The following is a 15,598-nucleotide window of genomic DNA, read 5'->3' on the forward strand; positions in this document are numbered from 1 at the left end:
AAACTTCAACAGAGTTTGTTTAATCAATTATTTTGATTAAAATTGTAAGAATTGTTTACCACATGAAAAAAAAGTAAGAATTAACACAGTTAAAAACTACCACATGTATCACATCTGAACATTTATCACGTTTACTATTATGTATCACATCTGAACATTTATCACATTTACTGTTAATTTTTTTAAGAGAAACATGGAAGCACGATTGTGGCACCTGCTGTCAGTCTCTCTCTACCTCCTGCCACCCACCCGCCTCCTGAGGTTTGCTGCAGCCCCATAATGCCTCCTTCCTTCCGTCTGCTTTGCCTGCCTTCTTTTTAGTGGTGTGTTAGAATTGCATTTTATTTCCAATTTTGCCTTGTTAGCAATACCTGTTGCTTTTATTCCATATTCTTCTTTTTCATTTCCTTCCTGCTTGCCTTCTTGCTTTCTCTCCTGCCTTGTTCGTTTCCTTCCTTCTCCCTCCCTGTATCTCCAGCAAGTCTTACTGTGTAAGGCTACCATCAGACTCATAGTCCTTGTGCCTCAGTCTCTAAATACTGGCGTTACGGGGTGTGCCATGTTTCATCATGCCCTTACTTGTGAAAGTATGGTCATGTTTACAGTGGCTCTTTCCATGTCCTTTTGTGGCTCCATCATCTCTCATGCCATTACTACTGATTGCTTATAACCAGAAGAAAAATCATAGTCAATATTTCCTTTCTTGTTTACATGCCTGCTATTTCTGGGGGTGCCAGACATTTTGGATTGTGCATTCTTGAGCCCTGAGTTTGCTGTGTTTCTTTATTCTTTTTTCTGCTGTATTCTGCCATATAGTTAAGATCTTTGAAAGCAGTTTGGTTGTCTTAAGGCATTTAAGGTCCCTTAATATGAGTCCAGAGCAGGATTTATTTTAACAGAATTTTTCTTTATCATTCTGGTAGTATCCTTGTACAAACTCAATTTGATGACCCGTTCCAATCTTTCCTTTTGCTTGTGAGGACATTAGTTGTTCTTAGGTCTGTGTGGTGTTCTAGAAGTTTAGCCTATTGCTTTCTCACATTTCTTTTTTAAGCAGAAGAAATTGATCCACATCCATATTTTAACTTTTGACAGTGGAACTCATAGAGAAGCTGAATCTTTTGGAATTGAGTTTGGCAAAAAAAATTTTTTTAAATAGGATTTTCTTTGTTGTAAAAATATTTTATTAAAGATGTTGTCTTTCTTTTATTAACCCTTTGTGACATCTGTGTTTTCCATCCTTTGTCATTCAGATTACTGTGGAGCAGAATGGGACCTAGCTGTTGGCAATCTCCACTTGGGAAGAGGTAGCTTGTGGTGGAAGTGTAGCCTCATGAGTTCTTGCTTGGGAAAGATGACTGGGGTTCTGATGGCTAAATTTTTGTAGAGTGGATTCTCTTGAAAAGTGCATCTCATCCCCTTCCTACTATCAGAATATTTACCAAAATTAGCATTTTTCAAGTTTGTTATGACCTCCTGATGAGTGTGGTGAACTTTAGCATGTCAGGTAGATAGAACAGTTTGGGACAAATAAGCTTAACTTGGGTGGTAGAACAGGTTAGGAAAAAGGAAAATGCTGTTTTGGAAAAAGAATGTTTGTTCGTATTTATTTTTACGGGAATGGGAGTTGCTAGTGATGCCTTTGCTTCTCTTGTCTTAGTTGTTCATGCTTCTCTTCATTTTATGTGCTTATTTTTCAAGGTTGAAGTTTCAGTGCAGCTGGAGTTGTCTCTTCGGGGCTGGTATTGTAGTCTGTCAGGCCAGCCCTGCTCCTCCCCAAGAAGTGACCAGAAAATTCCCTACGTACCTGCCACTGTCCCCTGATAGTGCCTGCGTGATAGGCAGGCTTAGAATACAGAAACTTCATGGTGGATCTGTATCAGTTATGGGGCACACATTAGGCAAGGACAAATAAAGACACAAGAACCTGAAGTCCTGAAGGAATTATGCTGTTGAGGCAAGCACAGCTGTCTGTAAGTGTGGCCAGTTAGTTGTGCAGATATAAACATGTCTGTACCTCAGTGCGAGTCCAGTTTTGGTTATTGCAGCCCCAGCTTCCCCATCATATTCATGCACAAGCTTAGTCTGGCAGGGACTGCTCACAGTATGCATAATCATGAGATTTCAGGGAACACCAAAATGAGACTGGAGATTCTACCTCGCTTTACTTTGTGTAATGACTTCTTAGGGGTAAAAATGTGAGGAATCACTTCTTGCTAGAAAGAATGTCTGAAAGAAAGCCTTGCGAAGTCTGAATGTTGTTGATCCAGCAGGTCTTTGACATGCTTTTGGAATGATCTGCAGGACAGGACTGTCAAGGCCAGGGCTTACCATTGTACTTGCTCTCCTCTGGCCTGAGTACTGTGGCAACCTCTATCGTAGGGACATAGAGACTGCTGCTTGTGGTGGTGATTTAGTACCACAGCTGCTTCCCCTCTGTGTGATATAATTTGAAGTTCCAGCCCCCCCCCCCCGGGCTATTGGTCCCCAACCTTTGTAGTTTGGGGAGCAGACTGCTGTTTTCGCCGGTGGATGTTATTTCTAGTCTATCCAGGGTGATTTCCCCCTCTGTATTCACCCAGCAACAGAGAGGGCACCGTTCCAGGAACTTGCTCTTTCTACATAAGGCATACGTGGAACCATTTGGATGGAAAATTTGTAAATTAAAATTCTGTTCACTTTAACATATTCACATTGTGTTGCTCAAATGCCAGTAACTGGAAAATCACAGTTAATGTCCTGTTTTTATAACCTCTTTCGGAATGTTTTAATATGTGTTTTTGTTGTTACTTAGCCATCTTTCTTCCTGGAGCTTTTCTATTTTTTAAATTATAGTTTTTTAAGCAGGTTGTATGAATCTGGGCCTGGTGGTTCACTCCTGTTATCTGTGGGGCTGAGACAGGATGCTAATCATAACTTTGCAGCTGGCCTCAGCTAGAGAATGAGCTCCAGGCCAGGCTGTGCTACATGAAACCCCGTCTTTTAAAATGGCTGGACTTAAGTGCAATGTCTGATGGCACACAGAATTTTAAAATCATGATTGCACCATCAGTTGGAATACTTTCAATAGTTTCTTTTTAGTTTTTGACAGTTCCATGCATGTCTGTAACATAGCTTGACCATACTAGTAAGAAACAGATTGATAGTTCTGTTTTCAGAGTCACCAACAAGCAGGGCTTCTCTCCCATAGCTGGGCTGACCCCAGTTTGTCTCACAACTCAGAATTACAAAGTTACAGGTTATCTGATTAATGGCTGAGCCAAGAATTGGAGAAAAAGAGCCGTTTCAAGCTCCAGCTTGTTCATTGGAGGTGGGGGTTGCCCTTGACTAATGAGATGGAGAGTTTGGGAGGAGTGTAAGTCCTGGCCTGTAAGAGAGGAGCAGGGGATTTTAAACCACCTTTCTGCACCAGATCCACATGGCAGCCATTTTGCCTTTTCTCAATGCTGTGTCCTTTTTGCAGAACTGTACATAAAAGATGCTTCATTTCCACTGGCCTCTTGACTTTATTGTCATATTTCCAACAATACCCATCCCCAATTCCCTTCGTTCTCCCCTAGACAAGCTACAATGCACCCCCCTCCCACCATCATGTCCCCATGTCCTCTCCTCCTTTAAGTGTGTAACCTGGTGCGTCCAGTTGGGTTGGACTGAAATGCTGGCTGACCTTGACTTGCCTTAGGCAGGGCTTGTGTAGGTAACCACAGCTATGGCGAGTTCTTGAGCACAAAGGCCAGGTCGTGTCCAGACAGAAGCATCTCCCAGCTCTCCTCTTCACTCTTCCTGCCCCTTCCTTTATAATGCTCCTTGCCTGTGGGGCACCTACCCACCAACCCCACTGTTCCGAGTTTTCTTGAGTGAGAGTAGCAGGAAGTATTAGAAGGATTTAGATTGTGGAGATAAGGATAGCCTCAAGAACCTGGAACCTTTTCCAATGGGCCCTGACGGTCTCTGCCCTAGGGTATTTATAGAAATGCCAAGGGATGGAGCAAAAGACGTCCCCCCAGCACAGCCAAGTGGAGACCATCTCAGACACCTGCACTCAGGCCCGTGGTCTAATCATCCTCTCTATGTAGACCTGCTGGGTAAAGCCACTAGGAACCTGAAAATGGGCTCCCACACCTGAGCCTTGGGGGAGTGGGGGGTGGGATGTCAATATCTTACATTTTAAATAGAAAATCATTTAAATTAATTTAGACATAATGTTCATAAAATTGTAAAGCCTGCCAGATTTATTTCTTTGGAGGTAAAGGCTTATTCTTTCTGGAACTGTGTATTCAAACCAGGGAAGCCTGTAAGATATTCCTAACATTACTGAATTTTTGTTGATTTTTGGTTTTGTTTTTGAGACTAGGGCTTACTGTGTATCCTTATCTGGCCTGGAATTCACTATCTAAATCAGCATGACTTCCAACTAAGAGAGCTACCTGCCTCTGCCTTCTGATTAAAGGTGTACACCACCACACCCAGCTGTATTACTGATTTTAATACTAAAGCATGCCCAGTTTTTGCTTTTAACTGAACTTTTCAGTAGCTTTTACTCTTATTGCTGATCCATGATTCTCTCTGTGAAAAGTGGGCAGTTTGCATCTACTCTTGTGTCTTCTGACTCGTGTGTATATCTCAGAAAGATAAAATTTATTTTTGCAGCTTTGATGATAATAAAACACATAGCTCTTATCTCTAGAAAGAATAGTGTCCAGAGGCCTTAGGTCCAAGCTGTGGACTGTATTACTGATAATTAAGAGCTCTGGTGTGGGCTTTCTTCTGTACAGTTTGAGTGCATCCATGTTCAAAAACAAGGCACTTTTGTTGCCTCTCTTGGAGATTACAATTTAAGTTGTGCTTTGGAAACCTTCTGCCATGAAATGACAATTTTAAGACAGTTTCTGGAAACTTCCACTGTGTTTCCCTTTGGAGCCTGTGTATAGAGGTTTTCATAAGCAGGGAATCAACTGAGTCTGAACTAAGTTCACACTCATTTTGTTTTTTTTTTTTTTTTTTTTTTTTAGCCTTTTAAATCATTTGGCCTTTTAATATCGCCTTATTTGCTCACTGAATATGGGTTCAGGAAGGGTCTGTGTCTGTCAGGAAAACCTGGTAACTCTTGCTCAGTCTATTTCATTCATTTTTAATAGCACTAGTTTATCCCAAAGTATTTTCTCTTTGTTTTTGAAAGGCTGCTATTTGCAGGCTGTAACTTTTTGTTTTGGTTTTACTTTCTGAGGCAAGGACAAGCTGGCTTTGTAATCCAGACTAGCCTGGAACTTTGAAGCCTCGGTTGGTCTTGTACTTGGAGTAGTCTTCCTGTCTCAGCTTCCTGAGAGCTGACATCACAGGCACATGCTGCCTGCCGCCTATCCCAGCTCAAGCCCAAGCATTTCAAGATAAGATGCCTTACAGCAAAAAAAAAAAAAAAAATTCTTTCCTAAGGTATAATACCTAAGTGAATGTAGAAGGCTTTCCAAGGCAGCCAACTTACTTTATGCACCAGCCCAGTTTGTTTTTAATGTGAAGATAAAGTGAGCACTATTTTAATGGAATAAAGGTGACAGATTAAAATAGTTAATACAGGCTAAATGAGTTCATTATAATTAATTAATTAATAATTTGTGAGTTAATCCTTAACTACACTTGACATTTTTCCTTGGGTTGGCAACAGCCTGACTGGTGAGTTGACTGTTCCCAATCCCTATTCTGTGGAGGGACTGTTGCCATTCCAGGGCTCACAGTGTTTAATGAGTATTCTCTGAGGTGAGCTTGAAGCTCTCTAGCAATGATCAAAGTGCTTTCGAGAGGCATGCTTGAGCTGATTGGCTGTGAATGTTAATGGCTTCATGGGACACACTGGTAACTTATGACTTTGTTGCAACTCTCGGATGTTCATAACATGAACTTACTAACCCACTGGCGAGGAGGGATAAACTGCTTTCTCTCTGCAATCGAATACCCAGACTGCCTGCATAGTGGTGTTGAAAATACTGTACTAAGAAGGGTGAGCAGCAGTATAGTGAAGGAAATGGCTAGGCCACCGATTTGTTAATTATCCTCTTTAATTCACAGAGGGTGTTTGTGAGATATGGCTGACCAGCGAAGACACTGGGGCCTATGGCAGAGACATTGGCACAGATCTCCCCACACTCCTGTGGAAGTTGGTGGAAGTGATTCCTGAGGGAGCCATGCTGAGGCTGGGCATGACAAATCCACCATATATTTTAGAGCATCTGGAGGTAAGGAAAGACCACATTGACATGCTGACACCGATGTCCCTAGCACAGACCATGTGGCATCCTCAGGATCACCACTCAAGCCTCAATTAGAACCATTGTCACATGTGTCTATGATCTCACATTCCCATGAGAAAATGAGGCTTGCAAAGCTCCTGGCTGGCCTAGAACTCTCGGTATAGATCAGGTTGGTCTCTAACTAAGAGATCTGCCACTCTATGCTCCTGAGTACTGGCATTACAGGTTTGGGCCCCCACACTTGGCAATTTATTTTTACTTCAGTGTTTTTGTGTATGTCTGCATGTGTATATGCCACTTGTCGGGGAGTACCCGAGGAGGGCAGAAGATGATGTTGCCTTCCTGGATTTGGAGTTAAAGGTGGTTGTGAGCCACTGCATGTGGTTGCTCGCATCCATATGCATCCTCTGCAATAGCATCACATGCTTTAGCTACTGTGCTATGTCTCCGTCCTCCTTATTCCCCATCATTATTTAATGTTGCTTAAGTTATTTATTCCCTTGCATCTTGTCACGCTTCTTTTTTGCCTTTCTTGTGCTCCTTTAGTTAGTTTCTCAATACATAAATCTCACTTGCTTCCCCCAGTTTGAGACCTCACTTAATTGAGACCTGCTAAGACGTTGCGTTAATTTTGAAAGCCACAGTCAGTTGGGCTGCATTATCTATCTGTAAAGATGCTGTGTCTTAAGTTTGAGGATGACTTTTCAGCTTTGGTTTTTTTTTGTTGTTGTTGTTGTTGTTGTTTTGGTTTTTTTTTCCTAGAGATAGATAGGGACCAAATAGAATTAAAGGAATGCTGGACTTGAAACTCTTCAGATTCATCTGTAAGCAAAGGAGGAGAAGTGGTCTAGAGACTTCCATATACCAGAGTTTGACCTTTAGGTTAGGTAGCCAGATGTCAGACTAGAAGAATATGGGCTTATGTCCAAGGAACTGTGGTATCTGATGACAAATACCACATAAAGCCAAGTAAAGAACTTGGACAAAGGAGCGATTGTTCCAATGAAAACGAACATTCTAGGATTCATGATTATTACTAGAGAACTGTTACTGTAAGTCCAGAATCTGCAACCCAAGCCCAAGTGCTACCAGTCATGTGTACAGTAAGGAAACAAGGCTTGCTTTTTACAAGGGTGTTTTTTGCACCATTTTTGTACAAGAAATTATGTTTTAAAAAGCTAAAAGTAAGCATAGTTGCTAAATTTTACTGTCCAAATGCCAGTAGTTATTTAAATATTGAAAACATTACTGGGGGTAGGGGCTGGAGAGATGGCTCAGAGATTAAGAGCACTTGCTGCTCTTCCAGAGCTAGATCACACTACCCACGTTGTGTGGCTCATAGCCTCCCATGACTCTAGTCCCATGCATCCCATGATGCCCTCTTCTGTCCTCTGTGCCCTCTACCACACACATAGCAGACACTCATTCAATAAATCTTTTAAAATTTATTTCAGTGATTTGATTTTAGGACTAGTTAAGAGTATTGTTGACTAGGAACCTTAATATCAGGAGCATAGTTTAGAAATCCTTCAAACAGTTGATGACAAACTGGTAATTGTAATTTATGATAGAGACATGTTTCAGTTTTGTTCTTCCCATTTTCCCAGCTCAGTCTTTCTATAGACATGTGATTTATAGGTTGAGTTTCATGCTTCATACAGTGTCAGCTGATTATAACTTGCTATTTTAAAATGAGTCACAAGCATGTCAACTTCTACTTAACACTTTGACTTAACACTTGAGAAAGCAAGTGCTTTTAGTTAAAATGGAACTATGGCAGTATTGCTGTGTTTTCAGTATGTGTGAGGCATGCATGGCAGAGACCCGACAACGTGCTAGATGTGTCTTTGGTGGGAAGGGGATTGGGCTTCACTGATATGCAGTTTATGGTACCATGCCAGTTCCTTTAGATTGGAAAGAAAAGCTGGTCTAGATTCTAAAGTGTTTTTGATAGAGTTCAGGTAGGGAATAAACACAAGGAAAAAATACAACTGCTCGAAGGTGTCAAACAAGTCCTTCTTTGAATGAGTCCAGCATTTGAATTGGTGGCAGGATTGTAGGCACAGATGCTACCTTCATAGCACATCCCAGTGTGGTCCATATAAAGCGGTGATTGACTTGTTGGCCTCCCAAAGGTGATCTAGAAGACCTTATAGGAATCACAGATGTTGTTCAGTGTAACTGTATTCTGTATCTGGGAAACACCAGATGGTTAGTTTATGAATTCTAGAAATGATTAAAAAGTCCTGGTTCATTTTTTTGTTTTGTTTTCAATTTTTATGGTGCTGGAGGGATGGGGAGGTGGGCATTGCAAGAATGCTGGATATGTGCCCTCAACCCCAGCTCCATCCCAAGCTCAAAATGATAACAAATTTTAGATGTCATGATATTGTACTCTTTTATTCTTTGCTTTTAAAATGTTTTTAAAAATTAAAAAAATAGGCCTTTCCTAGTTCATGTCAGTTGTCTTTAGAGTGCTCAGTAAATGAGTATAAAAGATGGAATAAAGGAAGAACCTTCTTCATTAAAGAAACTGTAGAGCCCACAGTATGATCATTAACTTTGAAGTCATGACACTGTGACCAATAGAGAGAGCAAAGGATGATGGTATAAATGAGTTTCATGGCTAAGAGCACCCCACAAGGAAAGTCATGGTTTCACATCTTTAGCCTCATCTTTCTCCAAATAGGTAGCTCACACCCCAGGTGTTAAACACATGCCCAGCAAGATGTCATGAGATTAGGGACAGTGATGCAGTGAATGGCCAAGAAATCACCAGAAATTGTGGGTAACTTTGTCTAAGGCTGAATAACAATAATAAATCAGTAGAGTTTATTGAGTATGTGTTTTTTACACATAAAGAATACTTTCCCCATAGCATCTCTTTGCATTCTTCCAGTAGCTAGCTGTACAGAAGTTGCTGCCTGCATGCTCTTGGACAAGCAGCCCTGTATGAAGGTCACATCACTGGCCAGACCACACAACTTGATTACTGCTGAGCTGGTTTTTAAACTTATCTCACTCTGAAATGCTCTCTACTGCTACACTGCTTCTTAGGAAATGTTCTCAGACTCTCACAGCACATCTGGGCCCCTCTCCTCCTGGTTAAACCTCAGTGACTTACTTCCATGTCTTCCCAATACAGCCTTTGTCACCTTCTGGAGATGCTTTCCCTTTTTGTCTCTGCATTTCAGCACCTGTGTCATACACTTACTGTACACCAAATGCTGTGACAATTCTAACTTTAGCTTATTAGCTGGTCCTCAGCTACATGCCTTAGATACTAGAGGAATCGCCTAGCTGTCCTGAGTATCTGGCTATGGACGAGATTGGGATTGGCTGACAAGTGTTTCTCTCTTGCAAGTTACTCTTCTGCAAAGATACTCTAAGGTATTATTGGGGAAACTTAAGAGATGTGTGGGGGTGTTTTTTTTTTTTGGTTTTTGCCTTATGAAAATACTCACAGTGGTAGTATCTTTTGAAATTTTTAGGAGACAGCATTTTCCTTTGTAGTTTACGCTGGCTTGGAGCACAGTCTATAACTCAGGGTGGCCTGGAACATGCCATAGAGATAGTGCCTTCAGATAGTGTCTTAGAGAAAATAAGCTCCTACCCTGACTCTTGAAGCTGTAGGTTACCAAAACCCTTAATATCTTTCTTTTCATTAACTTTCTTGTTATGTATAATCTTCACTAGAGAACTGGTAAGTATATAGGAAAGGAGAATTTAAAGTCAGATAATTTGTCTTGGCTTTAATTTTGTAGATTGGCTGGTATGAAAAAGTTATTAAAGCTGTTGAATTGTAAGGAGAACGGCAAGGTTCAATGGACTTTTATTTATTTAAGTTACGCTGTGTGCAGCATGGCTTTGGTCCTGGGAACCTCACTGGGGATTGGAAGGATGACAAGGAAAGAGGAAAGGACAGACACATGGATGCAAGCAAAGAAAAGCTAGTGTCAGATGGGAGGTGCCGTGAGCTGCACCAACCACATCACAACCCAGCACCTCAACAGACTGATTATATACCACATGGAGGGACGAGTTAGCTGGTCTCTGAAGGGGTCTCTCCAGGCCAGCAGCCTCAGATTGTCAACATTTGGGAGGAGGGAGGTGCAGCTGCTGGTTTTTGTGCACACTGGTCAATTGTCAGTAAGCACTTAAACTCTTAATATTTGCACTCAGACCAGAAGAAGGACTTGGCATTTCCCTGAGCCTTCCCTTGGGGGGTAGGGGATAGAGAGAAGAGAAGGCCTTGCTGTTTCCGTGGGTCTTTGACATGGCCATGCCCATGTCAGCAGTACACATTTTCTGAGGTGTTCTTAGCTCTTTACTTTTTCAGTCAAGTCTTCTTCAGCTCCCCAAGAAGCTATGCTGATATTCCTGCACTATGATTAATTTAAAGTTGCCTTCTTTCACAGTTGTGAAAAAGTTCCTTCCTTCCTTCCTTCCTTCCTTCCTTCCTTCCTTCCTTCCTTCCTTCCTTTCCTCCTTCCTTCCTTCCTTCCTTCCTTCCTTCCTTCCTTCCTTCCTTCCTTCCTTCCATCCTTTTTTTACTTTCTCTCTCTCTCTCTCTCTCTCTCTCTCTCTCTCTCTCTCTCTCTCTCTCTCTTGTTGTTGTTTGTTTTTCGAAACAGGGTTTCTTTGTGTAGCCTTGGCTGTCTTGGAACTCGCTCTGTAAACCAGGCTGGCCTCTGACTCACAGAGATCCACCTGCCTCTGCCTCCAGAGTGCTGGGATTAAAAATGTACACCACCACCACCCACGTTTTCTTAGGAGACCTGTATGTCTCAAAATCAAGGCTGAAGTGTAATGATCCATTTCAGCTTCCTTAGTGGGGCCAAGAGGGCTCACTTATTTTGGGTTTCTTATTAAGAACTATTCCCACGTTCAAGTTATAAATGAAGTAAACTGTGCGTTTTTAATTTTGTATAGTTCTGCAAAACTTTGTAGGAAAGTATAACCAACAATGTTCGCATTGATGTTAAACTACATTTTATTTCTATGTTTGTAGTAGGTAACATTGTGAAAGAGTCACACTCAGTAAGACACATGGCACTACAAGGTTAATGTAAACAGGGATGCTTTAAATGCTCCTCATGCTTTTGTTTGGAAATAGTTTAGTTGCTACAATAGTCTTGATATTAGTATGCTTGTTTCTAGCTAAGTGACCTTATCCTTTAACCTAATTGTGCACTTACTAGAATGCATGTATTTGACAGAAGACAATGGATATCTGTCAAGGACTTCGGGTGCATGGTAATTTATGAACATTAATAATATGTTTGGCTTGGCAGACTGTTTAAAATGCCTCATAATATCAATATAATGGCAGACTGAGTACCTGTTGTGCTCATGTTTTATCAAAGAAGTTCAGAATCTCCAGACTGGGAATTTTACAACATCTTTTCTCCCCAGGAATGATACTTTGCAAAACAATAGAAAAATAAGTAAATAGATTTTGTACTGCTAAATATTTTCTGGGTCTTGACAAATAAAAGTGTGTATTAGATGATTTTGAGAAAAAAAATAAAAAATTTCTTTCTTTGTTTACTTTTTTTTTGGTCTTTTGTGTTATTTTGTCTTTTTTTTCCCCCATAGCTGAGGACCGAACCCAGGGCCTTGCGCTTGCTAGGCAAGCACTCTACCACTGAGCTAAAACCCAACCCCTATTTCTGCCATCCATCAACATATATGTGTGGTTCCAGCTGACTGCTAGAGCAGTCCCTTGCTGTTGGTACTCACCAGTACTGTTTTCTTCTTAACTCCAGCATTCGCACATAAACATCAGGTGAACAAGGCAGTCTCGGAAGATGGGGGAGGGAATGATTTGTACCATCTAAAAATTGTGAGGGAGAGTTGGGAGAAAAAACTAATCAGGGAAGTTCACATCCATCTAAACATACACATGTATAGATATACACACATAAATGTGTGTGTGTGTGTGTGTGTGTGTGTGTGTGTGTGTGTTGTCAACTTGATAAAAGCCAGAGTCATTTGAGGAAAGGTAATTTTAATTGAGAAAATATCTTTACCATTGGCCTTTGGGCAGATCTGTGGCAGGGGGTGGGAGAGGGGTCTTTTTTTTTTTTTTTGATTAATGATTGACACTGTAGACTGTGTCACCTTTGGTCGGTGGTCCTGGAGTATATAAGAAAGCAGGCTGAGCATGCCATGGGTGAGAAGCCAGCAAGCAGTACTCATGTGTGGTCTCTGCTCTAGTTCCTACAGTTTCCTGCCTTGAGTTCATGCCCTGACTTCCCTCAGTGACAGACTGTAGGCTGTAAGATGAAATAAACCTTTTCTTCTCCAAGTTCCTTTTGATCATGATGTTTATCATAGCAATAGAAAGCGAACTAGCACTGTGTGTGTGTGTGTGTGTGTGTGTGTGTGTGTGTGTGTGTGTGCACGTGCATGCACATGCACATTTGTGTGTATGTCCCGGAAAAGACTATTTGAGTGAGAAGAAAGGGATCACAAGTAAAGAAGACTCATGGGGGACAATAGTCTGGCATCCTATAATGAAATGCATGTATGGAAATGTCATAATGGGGTTCATACCCAACCCCCATTTGGTAACTTAAAACCATCTGTAACTGCAGTTCCAAGGGATCCCATGCCCTCTTCTGTCTTTTTTGGATACCAGACATGAACACAGTAATTATACATACATATAGGTAAAATATTCATACATATAAAATAACAATAAATAAATATTAATAAAATGCCATAATGAAACCTAGAACTTTTATACACTAAAATAATAAAGCAAGTTTATTGGCTTTTATTAGAAGCCTGAATCTCAGTGCTTCCAGGAAGGGTGAGAGAGGAGATGAGCTGACTGGCTGATAGCTTGACTATTTCTGATAAAAGGTGAGATTAAAATTCTGTTCCCATCAGCCAAACAGTAGGCTCCATCTAGCATTTAGCTGTTTCCATTCCTGCTTGGATCTAGGTTGACCAGTTCAGCAGTACCAGTCAAGCCCCTGAGGCACCTGGCATCTTCACTGTACTTCTAACTCATTGCCTGTAGCATGCCTGCTTGTACCCTGGTTCAGCCTCTAATGCCAAGCCACCCCAAGATACCCAAGCAGTTTTCAATTCAATAAGAAGTTTGAAGTCATCTATTGCTTGCTTCTCTACTTCAGTTTCTAGCATCAAATCTGAACGATAGAGCCTCCAAATCTCACAAGACTGAAGGATGCTCACATGAGCAGACAGACTTGACTTCAGGACAGATTACTCTGTTGTCTAGGTTTCTTTATTCTTCATTTCCTCTATGAATGCCCTTTTGTTTTATAAATGTTATTTTATACTTATCTTATAGATAGATTATAAGGGGAAAGTGAACTATTTTGTGGATAAAACCCCTAAGTGTGGAAACAGCTTTGGCTATCTCTGTCTTCCTGAGGCGCACAATGGAAAAATGCCTTGCCTAACAATTGTTTTTATGCCCTTCATCCTTTATAGAGAAATCCCTGCCCTGAAGCCTTTCCTGCAACTCTCAGCTCCAATTTCTAAATTATGAAAATATTCCTAGAAGTCTAGACCCAGTATTGGCAAATCATTTTTGGTTACCCTGAGGTGCCTTCATCCATGTTGTGGTGTAAACTTCTGGACTTCTCTTCCCAATGGCATAGCTCTTGGTCTCTTGCCTGTGGCCTGACTGCCTAAATATGGCTCATGAAGTACAATGATGTATGAATGTTCATCCCAGAAGAGATGGTTGCTCTCCTGAGAGAAAAAGGAGAACACAGGAGTAAAAGTGGAAAGTGTAGCAGTCCTTTTACAGTGTTTATATGAAAACTGAGGCCATAGGCCAATGTCTTAAGCCGCATGCCTCTGTGTACATACTGTTTTAAAAACCATAAAACGGTCCTTTTCAGTAGTTTTCTTTTATTCTAGAATATTTGAGAAGCCTTGGAACTTTTACATGGTTCTTTTACAGCATACAAATAGTCCTATTTCATCTTTAGTATTTGGTTTACATTTATATACGAGGGCCTAAGATACAAATATGGGTTAATTTTTATTTTCATTGTTAAAAGCTTTGCCAGTTTGCCAAATACATTATTTCTCCAGATTTGCTGAGAAAGCCTTCAACTCACCTGTTAAAATTATTAATTCAAAGAGCAGGATGCACCATGTATGGGTTCGATCTTCCTCATTCATTAAAGATGCTAGTTATCCTCAGGCCATTGAGTAAAGTGGTCATTGACTTCTAAGTTAACAGCTCAGAGAATCGCTTAACAAACAGAAGTCAACGTTCTTCAATAGCTTCTCTGTAGATTCCACAGTCCTTTCTGTAGTGATGACATCTTTGTTCTGCTAGCCTCCTAAAGGCCACCTTAGGCACTAGCTAATTCACCATTTAATAAGATGAAATTCTTGTATTTTATATCAGGTAGATAATAGAATTCTCAGGTGATTCATGGTGTAGAACAGAAAGGCTAGCAATGAACTTAATGGTTCATGGAATTGTAGAGGGACACTTTGCCTGTCTGTCAGAAATGAGCTCTGTTTCCATAGTCTGCTGTGTTCGTTGTCATCTAGGGCATTACTTGTTCATATTTCATATTTGGTATATATGTATATGGGCCATTACCTTTCCCCTCCCCCCACTATCTTGCTTTTCCTACTACAAAAATAATACATGTGAAAATGTTAAGCTTTTGCAATTCTGATCCAAAATTTTTAAATGTCAGTTAACAATAACAACTGTCTCCTAAATTGGAAACACTGGACTTAATTTTACTTCTGAGAACACCTTTATTTGCATTGCCATAGCAGAAGCAGAAGTAAAATAGATGATAATAGATACAAAAGGTCTACATGGAATAAGTAGTGACTTTCAGCACTGAGGGATGTAGATTATGGGCCCAATAAAAATCAGTGTGTTTAGAGGTGTGTGGCAAGTTTGCAAAGTGTTTGTCAGTTTGAGCAATGTTTTCATTAGGTTTCTATTGCTGTGATTCAACATCTTGGGGAGGAAGGGGTTCATTCCAGTTGCATGTCCTGCCCCCCTTTCTCTGTTCATCATTGAGGAAAGTCTGGGCAGGAAACTGAAAGCAAGAACTGAAGCAGAAACCATTGCTTACTGGCTTGCTCTGACTGTTTTCTTAATACTCCATACCACCTACCTGGAGTGGTACTACCCACAGTAGACTAGGCCTTCCTACAGCAATTGTTAATTACTAAAATATACTAAGACTTGATTGCAGACAAATATGGTGGGGACATTTTCTCTATGGAAAGTATCTCTTCCCCAAGGACTCTAGGTTGTATCAAGTTGATGTAAAATGGACCAGCACAAGAGAGAATCTGATTCTTTTTACAGCGTGTATTATTGTGGTTTT

The 15,598-nt window shown here is 40.7% G+C and overlaps 1 protein-coding gene across 1 annotated transcript in view; it reads left to right on the forward strand.

Annotated features, from left to right (window-relative positions):
• The window catches only part of Cdkal1 (CDK5 regulatory subunit associated protein 1 like 1), a 586,163-nt gene that overhangs the window by 345,383 nt on the left and 225,182 nt on the right, over positions 1-15,598 (forward strand). The window contains 1 exon segment of the mRNA XM_059263232.1: positions 6,064-6,230. Within this exon segment, the coding sequence (XP_059119215.1) occupies positions 6,064-6,230 (167 nt within the window).

This window comes from Peromyscus eremicus, chromosome 5, assembly GCF_949786415.1.
Source record: "Peromyscus eremicus chromosome 5, PerEre_H2_v1, whole genome shotgun sequence".
Taxonomy (NCBI): domain Eukaryota; kingdom Metazoa; phylum Chordata; class Mammalia; order Rodentia; family Cricetidae; genus Peromyscus; species Peromyscus eremicus.